Source organism: Rosa chinensis, chromosome 4 (genome assembly GCF_002994745.2).
Source record: "Rosa chinensis cultivar Old Blush chromosome 4, RchiOBHm-V2, whole genome shotgun sequence".
Classification (NCBI taxonomy): domain Eukaryota; kingdom Viridiplantae; phylum Streptophyta; class Magnoliopsida; order Rosales; family Rosaceae; genus Rosa; species Rosa chinensis.
Genome location: NC_037091.1, coordinates 60,474,418 through 60,490,754, shown reverse-complemented (window position 1 = coordinate 60,490,754; position 16,337 = coordinate 60,474,418). Strand labels below are relative to the sequence as shown.

Here is a 16,337-nt window from a genome sequence, read left to right as displayed (position 1 = left end):
TAGGCAATATTTTTTATTTCATGAGATTCAAATATTGACGTTGGAACTAACCAAGGTCAAAATATGTTCATACATTTTATTTCATGAGATTCAAGATACTGACATTGGAACAAACCAAGGTCAGAGTACACACACACAGACACGAACATCTAAGAAGTGTGTTTTACATAAGCAAACTTAGAATTTTAATCCAGAACCTTGCAACTTCTCTTCAGTGATACGGTCTAGCTGTTCCGCCATCTTAGCTGTCAAAAGATTCCTCCACTCTCCAGCCTCCCCTCGCCGAAAGAAAGCACTATGCTCCTCGCCGGACGATAACTTCCCATTTTTGTTCACATCCAAATTGCTGAGAGTCTCAAAACTACACAGCCTTAAGATGTTGTCCACCACTCCCTGTGCCTCTTCTTCTGGGAAAAATGGGCACCCCAAGAACTCGGCTAGCCTCCTCAAGTGAAAACCGGGTCGTTCTTTCATTTCCTCATATTTGATGAAAAATACCCTTTCAGGCCTTTTCAAGCTCTCATTCCAGTACCCCAACACATGATCCCAAAAGGGTCCATACAAACTCACTCCCCTGCAGAACTTTTCCAATGCTTCTTCAAGTGGATTGGTTCCCCTACCCTCGGGTCTCAATCTGTTTGTGAAGTGCCAGAGTGAAACAAATGTGTCCTTAGGGTTTCTACACAAATAGACAACCTTGCAAGCAGAGTCTTTGACTGATTCCGGTAGAGACACAAGTGGTAAGTGAGTTGAAAAGAGCCGAGGAGGCGCATAGGAGGTCATGAGGTCAGGCACCGGTTTCTCAAGGTACAGATTGAGCTCCAAGAAGGGAACAAGAACATGAGGGTTTTTTGTGAGCAAAGGGTGGTGTTGAGGGTCTGGATGATAGTGCTCTCCTCGTTTAACTAGGGAAAACAAAATTGCCTTGAGCCAAGTGGTACCTGATTTGGGAGTAGTAACAAGAAGAATATCAGAATCTTGGGCTTGGAAGTGTTTCTGGCACGCCAAGACTCCTTGCATCTGCCTACTTGAGTGCCAAAAGCCTTGGTATTGATGGAGATGATTTGCAACCCAACCTTTTTCTCTAGGTAGAGTGGATATCATGTCTCTGGTTTCTTGGCTGAGTTCACTTTCTTGCAAGTATTGGGGAAGAGCAGTAGGAGGTTGAGGTAGTGCCATGGTACCTACTGGTATAGTTACGAAAGGATCAGATTTGATTGCCTATTAACGAGCGTCGGTTGCTTCCATTATATAGTGAGGCGACCACGTACATGGGTTGGCTACTTGGCTTTGGCTTTGAAGGTTTGGTCACACACACAGATCCTATCCAGAACGGAGTTCCGCTTTGAAATTATGGAGTGAACTTCGAGTTTTTGGTCACTTTTAGGTCGCATATCCACATCTTGACCGTTCAGTTTTTAGGTACTAGTGTATAGATCATCTCTGCAAATTTTCAACCAAATTGATGATCGTTAAGGCATTGATAACTGCCTTAAAGCTAGTACGGTTTAGGTTGGACAGATTCAGTTCGTCGATTGGTTTAAGCGAGTTAGATACCTTAACGATCATCAATTTGGCTGAAAATTTGCAAAGATAATCTATACACTAGTACCTAAAAACGGAACGGTCGAGATGTGGATATGCGACCTAAAAGTGACCAAAAAGTCGAAGTTCACTCCGTAATTTCAAAGCGGACATCTGCTCTGGATATGATACATATCTATACTATTATTAAGAGAAGAGGCTTTGTTAGCCAAAATTTAAAATTTTGACAGAATTGACCTTAGAAGATTAATAAACTATGAGAATTAATTAAATCACAAGAATAATTACGACATTTACAAAATGTATTTTTATTAAAAAAAATTAAGAAAAAATATCCACAACCCACTTTTTTCTCTCTCATTTTCTTTTCTCTGCAATAACCAACTCTTTTCTTTTTTATTTTCTGAATAAAAAAATAATAGGAGAATTACTAATATATATATATATATATATATATATATATATATATATATATATATGCCCCTATTGATCGTTGTATAGTTGTCTTTATATCTCCAAAATATACCTACCATTTGTTTATGTAAGATTACCATGCATGCTTTTGAACCCATTCAGCAGGTAGAAAAGGTCAGTCCTTTTGCTTATCAATTAATTAACTAATTAAAACTGCCCATATCATGAGCAGTACAACGTTTTGAGTCAGTGAACACCACCGACACCGACTTAACGTCTTGCGTACGGTAGACGTAAGGAACACATGGTATGGTCTGACCAATTAGACCCTTAGCAGTTGTTATTGGGCAGCCGTATGTAAGATGGTGCGGCTGCCGTATGTAAATTTTTTTTTTTTTTTTTGAGTGGAAGACGTCAATAGAACCAACACACACCCATGCAGTGTATCCCAACATAGCCAGACTAATCACTGCACCGCAGACGCATGAACCATTGGGTGTTTTAACTAACCTAGGTCCCTCAAATCTGCTGGCCACGGGATGGAGCTGGGATTCGAACTCTAGACCTGGAGATTCCAGACTAGGCAGCTCGACTAACACACCACACCACGTGGTTATGTAAATTTTTTATTATTCTAACATGTCCACCGGAATTATAAGGCCGACAAGGGATCAGTGTGCCTCCTGCTACAAAAACGTGGCAAAAGAAATTCAATTAATGGGTTATCAATCACGCTAGCTTGTTGATGTTTATGATCATCCTTTTGTGTTTGTCGTTTTTGCTTCATAATGTACAAGAAAGCATATGGTTCATTGGTTCAACCTCGTTATTTAGCGTCATAATTAATGAAAAGCATATAGTAAAGCTAGTAAATGGGATAACATGGGATAACACGTTTGCTCAAACTCTTCACAAAAGACCATGTTTAGTAAGAAGTCTCTCTTGGTTCACAAAAGACGATGTGCTTCGAGAAAGGATGCATGCTATCTCAGGTAAGTTAAGTCGGTAACACACACAGTTAAACCGGCCTACAAAACCAGAAAAGAAACAAATAAATACGTATGCATGTTCAGCCCATTGAATCATCGTACCTTTTATTTCATGAGATTTACAATAGAACTAACCAATTAAGGTCAAATTACGCACACAAACACGATAACTAAGTAAATAACACACACAGAGTAAGCAGCAGTAACTGCAAACCCAGTACTGGTTCTAAAATATTCAAGGCAAAAGTTACACGTCAGTACTGGTTCTAAAATATTCATGGCAAAAGTTGAGAGAATAAAATTCAATTAATGGTATGCCACATGAACCACAAGCCGAACTAGAATAAATAGAAAAAGGACTAGTGCACTTCATTTGTAATGACCTTTGATTCATGTGGGTTAAAAGATGTAGCGAAGCATAGCAAGTTAAGCTATCAATAAATAAGCATTATAATTGTCAACATATAGCAGAATGCAAACATTCTTGAATGGCTAATATATCAAAGTTTTAATAAAAAAGTAATATAACATATTTGTTTGAAACAATTATAATCTAGACCCAGAATTTGCCTACTGATCCATTAGTTCCTATATGTAATAAAGCTGAACTGCCTGAATCATATGAATACTTTTGCAAATATTTAGCAGCGTGAAACAGCTAATATAAAAAGGCTGGAGGCTTCTTACCAAACTGGGTCTTTAATTGCTCAAGTTTACAAAGCTCGATCGGGAAAGCTGTGTGTATGGTAGTTATGCTTTGCTGTAATCGGGTTGCAGATCAAGTTAGTAGAGCGCTCTTTGCTAGTTGGTGCTTTGTTGAGTATAAGCGTTTAGTAGAAACTCAGGATAGTATTTCAGGATGTTCTACTTATTGTAATCAGGGGTTTAGACTCATTGTCTCGCCCCCCCCCCCCCTTGTATTCGACAATTTCTTTAATAAAGGCTATCAAGACTTGAGGGCTGCCGCACCGCCCTTTTTCAAAAAAAAAAAAAAAACAAAGCTCGATCGGTACTTTCCTAACGGTTTGTTTTGGGAAGCTGAATTGGGGGACGCGCCATCATATTCATGGAGGAGTATTCTTGAAAGCAGACCACTTCTCAAAGCAGGTGCTACATGGAGGATTGGTGATGGGACTCGAGTAAACATTTGGAAGCACCAATGGGTACCCAATCGCCCAAGGTACATGATTCAGAGACCACAAGATATTGCTTTTGAAGTGGTCGCAGATCTAGTGTCAACAAGTTCTATGTATCCCCTTGAGTCAACAGACCATGGAAGACCGTTTGAGTTGGAGCCCTGAGAAGAAAGGAACATTCACCGTGAAGAGTGCCTACTGGATAGCTCGTCAACAAGTGTTGGGCAATGTCTTAGCTTCATCCTCATCCGGTGATCCTTTTAAGGAACTGTGGAAGCGTCTTTTGAAAGCTCATGTTCCTGGCAAGGTCCACATGGGTATGGAGGGCATGCAACAACCTATTACCTATAAGGGAGCAACTTCTCCGAAATGGTCATGTAGGAGACGTTGGATGTCTCATGTGCAATCAAAAGGTGGAAACTACAACACATTTTTTTTTGGACAAATTTCATTTTACCACCCTAATCTTGAGACCCTAAATTATTTATGCCCTTGCACTTTTAATTTCATCACAGGTGCCCATGTACTTACCAATTTCAATCAATCATGTCTAACCCTTGGCTTTCTTGCCAACTATGTGTGATGTATCTTGAAATTGTAGTCACATACAATATAATTTTACATGCCACATTAGTAAATCATCATCATACATGAGAGTCCATTAGACCTACATTTTCAATTTACAACATACTTGACAAAAAAACTAATGATTGGATATAATTGATTAAATTGGAGAGCACTAGGGTACATGTGATGAAATTAAAAGTGCATAGCCACAACTAATTTAACGTGTAAAAATTAGAGAGGTAAAATGAAATTAGTTTTTAATTTTTTTTTTCTTCGAAGTGTCAAGTTGCCCTTCAGTTACTTTTAGGTCAACATTTTTCTTTGAAACACACTATTCTGCCAAACCTAGAGAGTGGATGCTAGAGTAGTCTCTTAATCTCAAAGTTGACATTTTCGCAAAACTACTCATGATTATCTGGAGTTTGTGGAAAAGTCGAAATACCAAATTGTGGGGGAAGGCAAAGTGCAGTCGTCAAATGACATTCTGCTGATCATTACATGGCCTGAAGAAGTTCACAAGGCTAGAATGTGGTATAGTGGAACTGTCCAAAAAACTACAAGGAGATCGCAGGCTACTGCAATTCCAAATGTTGATGGAGCGTTTATCTCCCAAGAATCATATGGTGGTGGAACTGGAGGACTTTTAAGCAGCATTGTCCATGATATTCAACAGGATTTGGGTACCGTGGTGGGTGTACTGAGCAAATCCCCTCCCCCCCCCCCCCCCCCCCCCCCCCCCCCGCGTCTTGTAATAGGGTGGCACAAAACTTGCTAATCTTGCTTTTGAAACTCTACGACAAGCATCATGGCATGGAACTACTCCACCCTGTATTGTTGACCTTGTTTCACAAGATTGTAATCCTAATCCCTAATATCTAAATAAAATTCCAGTACTTTACTTCAAAAAATATAAAACGGTAATCAATTCAGACAGATAGTGTATAAGAAATTAAACATACTTCGATTTAATTTTGGCTTAACAGTAAAAGGCTGCTTCTGCATTCTAATGTGAACCTCATGTCTAACACCTTTTTGGCTGAGTTTTCACCAAGCTATTCAAATCTAAGTAATCGTCATCCATTTACAGGAAATTCGAGAAACTGTTTCAAAAGCTTACTGCTCTGCAAAGAAAACATCAAGGTGTTTTTTCCTCAAAACAAGTGGCAATCTCTTGTCAGCTGGGTGTGCGTCAGCGACAAGGGTGTACTAAAAATGTTTTCCACTAAAGAGTGCATCTCCCATCCTTGCTCCTCGAAATCAAGCCTGCAGGAAATAAGAAACTTCTCTCCTTAGTCAAGCATGTCAAAGTAACATTATCCAGTAAGATAAATAGCGGAACAACTGGGACTTACCTCATATATCAACACTGGGCACTGCCAATAAAAAGGAAGTTGGATCCTCGGAGCCAAGTAGAGGCATATACTCTGATCCTCTGACATGAACACTGAAACAAGCTACAGAAACATATCAAGGGATTAAAAAGAATCAAACAAGGAGAACTACAATTCTGTGAGGTATAATGCAAACTATAAGAAACTTGTGACGGAAAAAATAGGAATAAGAAACTTATTTACACTTGAGATTAAGAAAAAGAAAAGGAGAAATTTGCATTTCGAAGGAAGTAATCAAGTGTGTTCAATTTTTGAAAATTTGTATCTGCATGATTCAAAACTTGTCAAGTTACTCCTATTCGGGATTAAACTTGTAACATTACTACAGGCAAGAAAACTTGCAGAAACAATACCATTCTCTATCTTCATTACACTTTGAAGCATTGTATCCATTTTCGTCTTCATGTCATTACTATCATCCATAAAGGGGACAACTAGGGTCAGTTCCCTGTAAATTTCACGCACAAACTTGCATATGTTCTCAGCAAATTCAACTTCACCATCTGAAATTCGACCAATTGCCAACCGCATCAGCTCTCCAGTCAAATCTGCAAGCTGTACAGCAACATAAGTACAAAATCCAAAACATTCATCAACTTTTAGTTAGCTGCAGTAATCTTAATCCGAAAACCATATTCAATTAATCAACATTGAAGAATTTACCCCTAGGAGATAGTCAAGGACATTGATCTGCAAAGGCTCGAGAGAGGGATCGCTGAGTGGTAGCAATGTAGCATTCATCTCATCAAGATTCAAAAGAGTCCCGGTCCTGCAGAATTTACAGAAGGTTGCAGCTTCAACGTACTCTTGTATCTGCAAACACCCAAGCACAACTCGATAAGCGAATTAACTGGGCATAATAAACATTAAATCGACAATGCAGCACAAGTAGAAGCTATACCCCAGGCGAGTATGCTCTTCTTAGCTTCCAAAAATCAGTCCCTTGCAGCTCTTTAACCAGCCGGGCCACGAACTGATCCGTCACGGCGGCTAAATCCTTTTCGGCTTTCTGCAGAACCTCCTCTCTGTTATGCTTGCTCATTCTGCTCAATTCGAAACCACATGAACAAACATTTCCATTTCCATCATTCAAGCAAACACACAGCCGCAAATATGCAGTGGTTCTAGTAATGAGAGAGAGAGAGAAGCCCAAACCTGTGGACTTGAAAGATGACCTTTTTGCTGTTCATGGTGATATCCCGACTCGCTTTGACGATTCTTTCACGTTTATCATTCTATAAATTAACGACAAACAAAATCAATTGAAGCTGTTTCAGTCACTACAGAATTGAAATTTAGGGGCATACTTGGTTATTGAGGTAATCGGCGTACTGGGAGAAGGCGTCTTTCATAGAGGAGGAGGAGGATTCGGTGGCCATTGTTCTTGGCCTCTTTGCTACGCCAAGCGACGTCGTATCGGCGACTGCGAGGGAGTAGAGAGTAGAGAGTTCAATTCAATCAAGAAGATCTCTGGTTTTAGTGAGTGAGAAGAAAGAGAGACGTACGGTTATGGAGGCGGTGGGGTTTGAGAGCCATCACTGAAATCCTCTGCAATAATGCGTAGCGCTGCAACATCTGTCTCACCCTCCCAGAAGGTTTTACGCCCCTATCACACTATTTCTCTGCTAGACGACACCAACATTCATGTCGTTTATTATCCAGTTCTCGAAAACCAAACGGTAGTATTTGGCCCTGCTTGACGGTAGGGACCAATTGAAAGGAAATTGAGAGTTCATAGATTTTTTAGGTTAAATTCGAAGGTCAGAAACTGAAACGATGAAACCCTATAAATATAGAGAGTAAGCAGTATATAACCCAAAAAAATAAAGTCACGTATAAATGAATTACCAATTTGTAATCGGCAAATACGACATTCTCATGCGTGTATTTGTTACATATTCATGAATTATAACATGTTATGTTTTCTTTTCAGTGATGTTAGAACACAACAAGAGTATTATGTATTTTCTTTAAGTGATTTCGTTGGCACACGGATCTCAAAATCGAAATCGGAATCAAAATTATCAATGCCAAGTATACGACCAATTATCAATGCCAACTAAGGTTGAATTGTCTAATTCAATGGGTGAGAAAAGAAACCAAGTTTCTTAAACTGTGTTCGGAAAAAGGCTAATGCTAGCCAGAACGACGCCGTCTCCACTGCTCACTTTTGCCACTACAAAACTGGCGTGCTGCTTCCACAGTTTGGCACCAAAAAAATCACCGAACAAGATGGTGAAGCTGATCGTGGCAACGACGACCGATCCGGCCTCCGTCAACCCTGCCAATGCTCTCTTATCCAAGCCCGGCTGGTCCCCAACCCCTTCTCTTCTACAGGTTCCCCTCATCACTAACCAAACGAAACTCCGTTTTCACCATCGATCACTGATTATTCACCACTGCAATTTCAACAGGAGGATATGAAGAGCTTCGCTAACGGAGCCGTTAGGGTTTTGGTGCACAACAGGAGCATAATCGAAGAGGACGACTTGGACGCTCGCTGGGAACAAGCCACCGGCGAACACGTGGACGAGCTCATCTTCTTGAGCAAGCACAAAGCCGCTTCCAGCCGCCCTGCGCTTACTGTTCACCCCATCGGGGTTCCTCATTTGCGAAACGGCGACGTTTTGCCGCAGGGCGGGAAGCCCGGCTGGGCCGCGCCGCCGAATCCTAGGATTGGGCCCTGGCTCAGGCTCTTGAAGAGAATCGCGCAAGATCGCAACTTGGTCCCTGAGTTCGAGGTTTGAAGCTCACCTCTTGGTTTAGGGTTTCATCGGATGATACTGAATTGCATTGCATTGTTTTGAATTGAATGTAGGTGACTTTGGAGGCTACACATCATGGACCGATTACAGACACGCCTGCCATGTTCCTGGAGATTGGTGAGTTCAGTGAACTCTAGCTATCTGCCATTTCAGTTAGTTTTGGATACCCTGGATATGTTATGGACAAAGTGAATGGATTTTTTAATGTTGATTGGAGAACTTTGTTGGATGATTATGTGATGTTTTCTGCATTACTCTTGCCGAGGTTTTCAGACTTTCCACTGTCTTTGTGGAACTTTCTATCTCTTTTCTGTGACATCATGTTGTGATGAATGAATTGTTCCTAAACTGAACGGGAGAATGGATGGACATGGCTTCAGTGTGTCTGTTTTAGTAATCTCATGAACATATTGTTGTATGGATTTGATGATTACTTCCTTGATATCATATATTTTGTGCAAAGGATATAGTTACTGCTTCTGCCTCGAGTGTTCTGGTTGCTCGGTCTGAAGTTCCTATAAGGCCTTGGTGAAACAATTTGTTTTATTCTGTTCTTTCATTGGGAGTTTCTTTGAGATTTGGTTTGTTTCTTGTTTTTGATATAGGCAGTACAGATGATTGCTGGAAGAGGCAGGATGCAGCTGAAGTTATGGCTCTAGTTGAGTAGAAAGCCAACACTTAGTGGATTATCTTGAGCATCAGTCATTGCCATTTGCCTTTTGGTTTTTTCAATAAATCATTTTCCTTCCCTTATTCGATTATCTTTTCTTTGACTTTTGGCTTTCAAATGGTGTCCTCTTAGTATTTCTACTATCCCCAAGTTTTTTTTCTTTTCTTTTTTCTTTTGAGAATTGTTCTGAAGAAGTTAATGTATATGTTACAATATGTCTGCTTTCATATAAGCTATTAGAATAAATGGATAAAGGCATAACTTGGGGAGAATAAATGGTGGCAATTTTTGTTTTTGCAGTTAGTTTGGGAAGGACTTGGGCTTGGAGGGGGAGCTGCTGTTGGAAACTGGAACGGGTACTAAAGATATAAATAAGCAGTAGAATTTAGCATTGAGCTGTTTTTCTTTATTGTGATGCAAAGTTCATGTCTTTGTTTGAAAACTTAACCAAAATTTTGGTCCCTCGTAAGGAGTTAGTTTTCTTCTTCTCATGTCAGCATATTATTCTCTAGAAGGATTCTTTTTGGCTTCATGATATGTTTTGTATCTTGTTCACCATTTATACATATTGCTGCCTTTATCGATGGATGTAGGACGAAATGTTGAATTACTCGTCGTTCTTTCTTCTGCTTGTTGCATTGTGTTCTTCATTTCTTAACCTGAGTCTAGTATAAGGGGATGGGATGACTCTCGATAAACTATATCCACTGATGAATTGTGCTTTTCTTATCTCTTCCATCAGCTAGTTTTTGTGTTACAGTCTAGATATTACTATTCATGTCCCTGATGATTCTTCTTTAACCTCATTTTCTATGTAATTGGTAGGGGGAACGATAATAAAAGAGTTCTGCTTGGGATAGGTGGTGGACATTATGTACCTCGTCATATGGATATAGCTTTGTAAGTTGGTCGTATTTTGTTCTTCTTTCAATTAATCTACAAACCAATTATTAATTAGCGACATACTCCAGCTCCTTTCTGTTTTCCTTTGTCATGGAGTATTAGATATCAAGTGTGAACTCTAACCCTTCATATTATTGATAACGTCTAAGTAAATAGGTCTGAAAAAACTCCAAATGCAAGCAGATTTCCAGAATGTAGATTAAACTTTCTTCATTCCATTCGGAGCTTCAGGCTCCGTCCGTTTCCTTCCTTACCTCCCAACCGCACCCCTTGTTCTGAATGTGTGTGCTATTACTATGTAAATACATCAATTAACTTGGTCTCCTTCTCTTTTTTTCTTTTTTCTTTTTTTCTGTAGCCACTTATAGTAGTCTGCGCTTGCTTTCTGGAATTTTGTATGAAACATAGAACTATGTGTTGATGGTGGATGTAGTGAATAGGTTTTGTTAGTCTGTGAACCTAGTCCATTCCTTCCATGTACAGGAAAGATGATGTCTGGGTGGGCCATCTAATTTCGGGTTATTCGTTACCAATGGAAGATCCGAGCCAGTCCAAGACAGAAACAAATACAAAAGATATCGGTGGAACTTGGAAACAATCAATCAAAGTAGCATTTGAGGCTACGCAATCGGCTTTCCCTGGTGGAGAAATTGTAGCTCATCTTGATCACAAGTAAGTAATGGTTGGTTTAATAAATCAACCATCCTATGTTAGACTCTTTATATAGAGATTTGAAGTCATTTGGGTGCTAAATGAGTTAGTATAACGGAAACTAGAACCATGCACCTGTATATTTAGTAAGATAACATAATCACAAATTATCTTATACAGCTTCTTCTTGTTGATTGCAGGAGTTTCAAAAGCTGGCAAAAGAATGCCATAACGAGTTTCCTAGAGGAGCAGAACATTACAATTAGCAAACGCGATTTCTTCTGAATTTGATGAGTGGCATTGCCTATACTTCAGTTATTTCCAAAAAAAAAAAAAAACTCATTTAGTCACTGAGATATTAGTTGTACTTGATGGCATTCACTCAACTATACACATTTATCTTTTCGGAAATTAGGTACACAGACTATCAGACTATGGCTATTGATGATGCCAATGAGTAATAATACAGTTGTGAAGTAGAAAATATTAATCATATATCTGTTGGATTTGATGGTCGTTGTTATGCAAGAAATGGGCCGGCGTATTGTGGAAATAGTGTTTGTTACCTCTATTTGGTTGCCCAGGTTTTAATGAAGCCCATTAAGAAAAAAATCTTATCTTAATTTAATTAAACAAGAATTCATTTTTTATTTTTCATCGATGGAAATTGCTAGAGTTCAAAGCTAGGACTTGACTCGCCTATTTGGACCTATATTAATATATTTTGTCTTAGACAACACTTGGCGTGTGCTAATCGTCTTATGACTAAGAGGGTGCATTGGTCTCCAGCTCCATCAGTGAAATTTCTGGGCTGCTATCTGTTGTCAAACTTGTGGTGATTATGTTTGTCTTTGATTAAAGTATTTATGCTATGTTGTCAATTAGTCATCACTATTCACTAATATCGATACTTTAGCTGACCCTCATGATATTAAGCATGCATGATGCATGAATCATGGTCCTTGCACCCAAGTGTCACAAGACAATATCAATGTCAACAAGGAAAGGGCTGGCATGCAATATATTAAATAATATGAACATCCTACCAAGTCTTTGGGTCAACTGTGAGAATTGAACCACAAGCTGATAAGCTTATCTCTCTTTTTTTAGTCTCTGTATATTTGTATTTAAACAATTTTAATAATGAATGGAGTGAGCAGCAAGGCATATGGACCATAGAAATGTTTCTCCACAAATATGACTCGATTGATTTTGAAGATTAAAGTATAAGAAAAGAAAATGCTAGGTTTTTGGTTCGTTGGAAGCGAGAATGATTTTTAGCGAGACAATTGGCTGGCACCGAGTTGACCCTTCATAGGTTTTGGGGTTTTCATTTTTGGGCCTGATGTTTATATATATATATATATTTTTTTAAGGGGAACCTAAAGGCTTTCTAGGCCCAAGATAAATCCATTCGGCGAATGTGAAAATGCTCCAACTGTGCGTTGCAGCACAATGTCTGGCCATTTTGACAGCTTCGGGGTTCGAACCTAGGTTTGGGAACACACCCAACTATGTAAGAACCATTAGGCGACTTGCGGTGGTTTTTATGTTTCTTGTCATTGTCCCAAATGAATTTGTCTTAGTTTACCACCATCAAAATTAACTCATTTGAGTCATTTAATGTTGAACTTGATGCATGTTCAAGTATTCATCTTTATTTGATAAAAAGGATCTATCAAGTGTGTAACTTTGTTTTAACAAAGACAAATGATGTTCACAATCAGCTTAGAATTTGAGTAAATCCAATATATCAAGTATTTCCACATGAATGAAATCAATTATAACTTAAACTTGTGCGAAATTGCTACACAGTTCAAATGGGTAACACCTTGGAAAACCCCTAAATTCCAGTTTAAACAACATAACAAGGTAAACAAAAAGTGAGTCAAGGGACAGAGTATATAAAGTTAGTTCCTATGACACCTAAATTCCTCCAATCATTTTTCTTCTTATAATACTATGCCAGATATCAATATTGGTCTTCATGTATTTTTTAGTCCTCATTTTTTCACAGAATACAATAGAGAGAAAAACGGGTTCAAAGTTCTGATGTCAACGCAAAGTTGGAAATGAAGAAAGAGTTTCCTTCAAGCTTTGAAAAGACGGAAGAGAAGCAAAATGCAAGGATGCAATCCTTCTTGCCAGATCAGATATGCAGGTCATCATCCCTTTCATAATTTCCAACACTCAAGAGGAAAGTCAAAACACTCAAAGCCAATCCAAAAGATCAAATTGCTCGGAAAACTTCGCTGGCAACATCTCAACCCAAGCTAGCTAGGGTTTAAGCTTATATATATTTACAGTCAAAGGAAAATACACATGGGGCAATATATATTAATCTTGGAGGTGATGATGAGGCTCGAGTCACGCTGCTACAGGTATATATATATATAGGATTTTTCTCAGGTGCGGACGTCCGGTACGGATTTCCTCTTTTCGACTACTTTCCGGCCACATTTTTACATCTTAACCGTTCAGTTTTTAGGTCCTAATGTATAGATCATCCCTGCAAATTTTCAGCTAATTTGGTAATCGTTAAGGCATCCAAAACTGCAATTTACACGAACGGACCGAATCTGTCGAACCTGAACCGTTCGTATTTATAATGGTGAATTTCAGTTTTGGATGCCTTAACGATCACCAAATTGGCTGAATTTTTGCATAGGTGATCTATACATTAGGACCTAAAAACTGAACGGTTAAGATGTGAAAATGTAATATGAAAGTGGGGGAAAATGGGAAATCTGTACCCTCCGCACGGTACGGACGTCCACACCGTAGCCGGACTATATATATTCTATTGCTCTCAGTAAATCCAAGTTGGTAACCAACAAAAATATGGAATTAAACTAAATAAAGGTAAAATAGGGTTTCATATAAATTACTAAAATTAGCGTTTCGATCATTTCTATCGATCAGTACTCTCAATTATCGATGGCCGACCGGGTCATTTTCAGAAAAAGGGTGTACTTGGAGTTGGGGATACCTACCTTGGCCGAAACGCAACAATTGCTAGAGGCTGGAGCTGAGCCAAAATCCAAAGGAAGATAGCTTGTGTCTTCTTGTGGGAATGAGGGATATTTAAGCAGGATTGGGAGGCAAATATTTGTTCCAAAACTGGCTTCTGCTTTCTGGTCTGATTTGTCCCCAAGTACTTGGATTCTCCTCTTATATATAATAAAAGAAGTATAAGAGATGAGGGTCTTCGACAATGTTTGGGACAAGAGATTTTGAGGAACCCTACACTACACCACCTTTAGGAGACTGAGAGCAAATGAAGTGCTCAAGCCAGTAGGAATACTTCCTATGTTTATATCGACTATATGCTTTTTAATAAATAAAATTGTTTTTGAAAAATACTGAAAAAAGAAAACAATTCGAGGCCCGTCAAAACAAGGGGGCTCGACACATTGTGCCCCCCCTTACTTTGAATTGTGTAATAGTACTTTATCAATGAAATTCTCTATTCAGATGAAGAAGAAAAAAGGCTGAACTCATGTCCGACCTTGGTACAAAATCGAGATGTTTCATGAATTATAACTTCTTGCGAACCCACAAATGGGGTTAAAAGAAATACGAACAATCTTTTTCACAAATAGGGTTTCATAATCAATACTAGACTATGGAAATAAATTGATGAGGTTAAAATTAAAGAGAAAATTACTCGCTTTTCACCTTGATTCATTGTTTTAATTACGAAACTTAAACATAAAACTTCATCAACAATATGGATTGAAATATTATTAGGCATATGATCGAAATATGTCATATTTCATCATTTGCAATAGATAGCAACTAAAATAACTTTAGGTATTCAAGAAAGTCAGAAACCCGATCTCTTACCAATATTGCTCCATATGTTGTTTGTATATTAGTTAGCTCGTCCAAACTTCCAACAGATCAGACTAGACTTAGGGTTTTTTATTTTTTTTTTTATTATTTTTTTTTAAAGCAGACTAGAGTTAAATTGATCGATACTGAAATGAGTTGCCGTATTTATTGGCAAGGACCAGGTGTACCAGTGGTCCATCGAAATTAATTGGATTAGATGGAATTTGTTTTGGCGACGGAATTGATTGATGAGAACTGAGAAGGATGCCTCTCATGACCGTACCCTATCAATGTCAGTACCACAATGATTCCTGAATTCATTCCCGGATCCATATATGAAGCTAGCTATTAACTATATATGGCAGAATGATGTGAAACTATTCATGCACAGATCTTAGGAAGATTGTTGGAATAGTTACAACTAAAATTCGGGTACCTAATTTCCTGGACAGATCGATACAACTTTGCATAAGTAAAAATTTCTTATTTTGGAGATAGAAATTACCTGTTCCTATCCCTAAGTAACAAGATTTGTAAACTAAAAGATTCCAAAATGACTAATGAAGTCAAGTAAGATCCCGTAAACAAATGTAGCTAGCTAGTTAGATGAAAACTCATTGAAGAAGCATCTCAATTCCGTGATCCCAACAACCCCATTTAAACAATTATATCCATAACAGCGTATTCCACTTCCCATTCAAGTAGTCTGTGGATTGAATGTGAACGATTTATTATAGTGAATACTAATGGATTGATTAATACACACACACACAGATAATAAGTTTCCCCATATCAACAATCAATTAGCTTTCAATAAATCTCAGTCCAAGAACAGGAAAAATTTCCACAAACTTAAATTTGCAAGATTTGTTTGTATCTGCATATATAGATATAGAGTAGTCAGCTGGTGAAGATGTTATTCATCAATTAAGTTGTACTTTCAAAACCTAATTGACTCGTTTTTTCCTTGTAATTTATTTACTCCATATTTGTTGAATGGTGTGACTAAACCCTACCTCCAGCCTCCAACCTCCAGCTAATATCAGAAAGTTCTGTTATTTAAAAATAAAAGTCCATCTGTTGATCATGCTTTCCAATCTCATGGGTTGTTTAGTTGATGATGAGATCTCGGATTTGCATTTGCTTTTGACCAAATAATTAACCTTTGATCTTTAAATTACAATAATTTAGAAATTTCATTTACATAAACACAAACAATTAATCAGAACTCGAAATCACAATGCCCTTTAGGTTATTCCAAGTAGTGATATGAGGGGGGTCACTGAATTGAGTTAATTTACATTATTTTCAATATAACAAAAAAAAAAAAAAAACCATTGACATTTGTGCATGTAGTTTATTATTTCATTTATTTATTTTTGACAATCCATTTGGACCACGTTGCCAGAAGACAACATCAATATCAATACATTGAATTAGATGGATCTGTTTCCTCCAAAACGAAAGAAGAA

At 38.2% G+C, this 16,337-nt stretch overlaps 3 protein-coding genes across 4 annotated transcripts; 1 reads left to right on the top strand and 2 right to left on the bottom strand.

Moving 5' to 3' along the window:
• LOC112198169 (cytosolic sulfotransferase 12) lies at positions 1-1,254 on the bottom strand. The gene has a single exon (XM_024339241.2). It carries the CDS (start codon positions 1,177-1,179, stop codon positions 178-180), a length of 1,002 nt encoding a protein of 333 aa, XP_024195009.1. The 5' UTR covers positions 1,180-1,254; the 3' UTR covers positions 1-177.
• Positions 1,255-5,559: 4,305 nt separating this feature from the next.
• Positions 5,560-7,663, bottom strand: LOC112198259 (translin-associated protein X). The gene is made up of 8 exons (XM_024339347.2): positions 7,548-7,663; positions 7,350-7,465; positions 7,198-7,277; positions 6,944-7,085; positions 6,706-6,855; positions 6,396-6,597; positions 6,004-6,105; positions 5,560-5,914 (listed from the first exon to the last, which is right to left on the bottom strand). The coding sequence occupies exons 1-7, from the start codon at positions 7,615-7,617 to the stop codon at positions 6,005-6,007; spliced, it is 861 nt and encodes a 286-aa protein (XP_024195115.1). The 5' UTR covers positions 7,618-7,663; the 3' UTR covers positions 5,560-5,914; position 6,004.
• A 469-nt stretch (positions 7,664-8,132) lies between these two features.
• On the top strand, positions 8,133-11,526 carry LOC112200343 (D-aminoacyl-tRNA deacylase). Of its 2 annotated transcripts, XM_024341367.2 has the most exons (8): positions 8,137-8,379; positions 8,457-8,783; positions 8,861-8,924; positions 9,413-9,465; positions 9,778-9,833; positions 10,303-10,377; positions 10,864-11,052; positions 11,232-11,526. In XM_024341367.2, the coding sequence occupies exons 1-8, from the start codon at positions 8,176-8,178 to the stop codon at positions 11,314-11,316; spliced, it is 1,053 nt and encodes a 350-aa protein (XP_024197135.2). In that variant the 5' UTR covers positions 8,137-8,175; the 3' UTR covers positions 11,317-11,526. The 2 variants fall into 2 exon arrangements, with proteins under 2 accessions (XP_024197137.1, XP_024197135.2); XM_024341369.2 differs by lacking the exon at positions 10,303-10,377 and having other exon boundaries at positions 8,133-8,379.
• The last annotated feature ends 4,811 nt before the right edge of the window (positions 11,527-16,337 follow it).

Excerpts from the sequence above, each read along its gene's own strand:
- LOC112198169 (XM_024339241.2), bottom strand. The coding sequence starts at position 1,179 with ATGGCACTACCTCAACCTCCTACTGCTCTTCCCCAATACTTGCAAGAA.
- LOC112198259 (XM_024339347.2), bottom strand. The coding sequence starts at position 7,617 with ATGTTGCAGCGCTACGCATTATTGCAGAGGATTTCAGTGATGGCTCTC. Across the intron at positions 6,856-6,943 it reads GAAGAGCATACTCGCCTGGG|ATACAAGAGTACGTTGAAGC; the intron begins GTATAGCTTCTA and ends GGGTGTTTGCAG. Across the intron at positions 6,106-6,395 it reads TGTAATGAAGATAGAGAATG|CTTGTTTCAGTGTTCATGTC; the intron begins GTATTGTTTCTG and ends ATGTTTCTGTAG.
- LOC112200343 (XM_024341367.2), top strand. The coding sequence starts at position 8,176 with ATGCTAGCCAGAACGACGCCGTCTCCACTGCTCACTTTTGCCACTACA. Across the intron at positions 8,784-8,860 it reads ACTTGGTCCCTGAGTTCGAG|GTGACTTTGGAGGCTACACA; the intron begins GTTTGAAGCTCA and ends AATTGAATGTAG. Across the intron at positions 8,925-9,412 it reads TGCCATGTTCCTGGAGATTG|GCAGTACAGATGATTGCTGG; the intron begins GTGAGTTCAGTG and ends TTTTTGATATAG.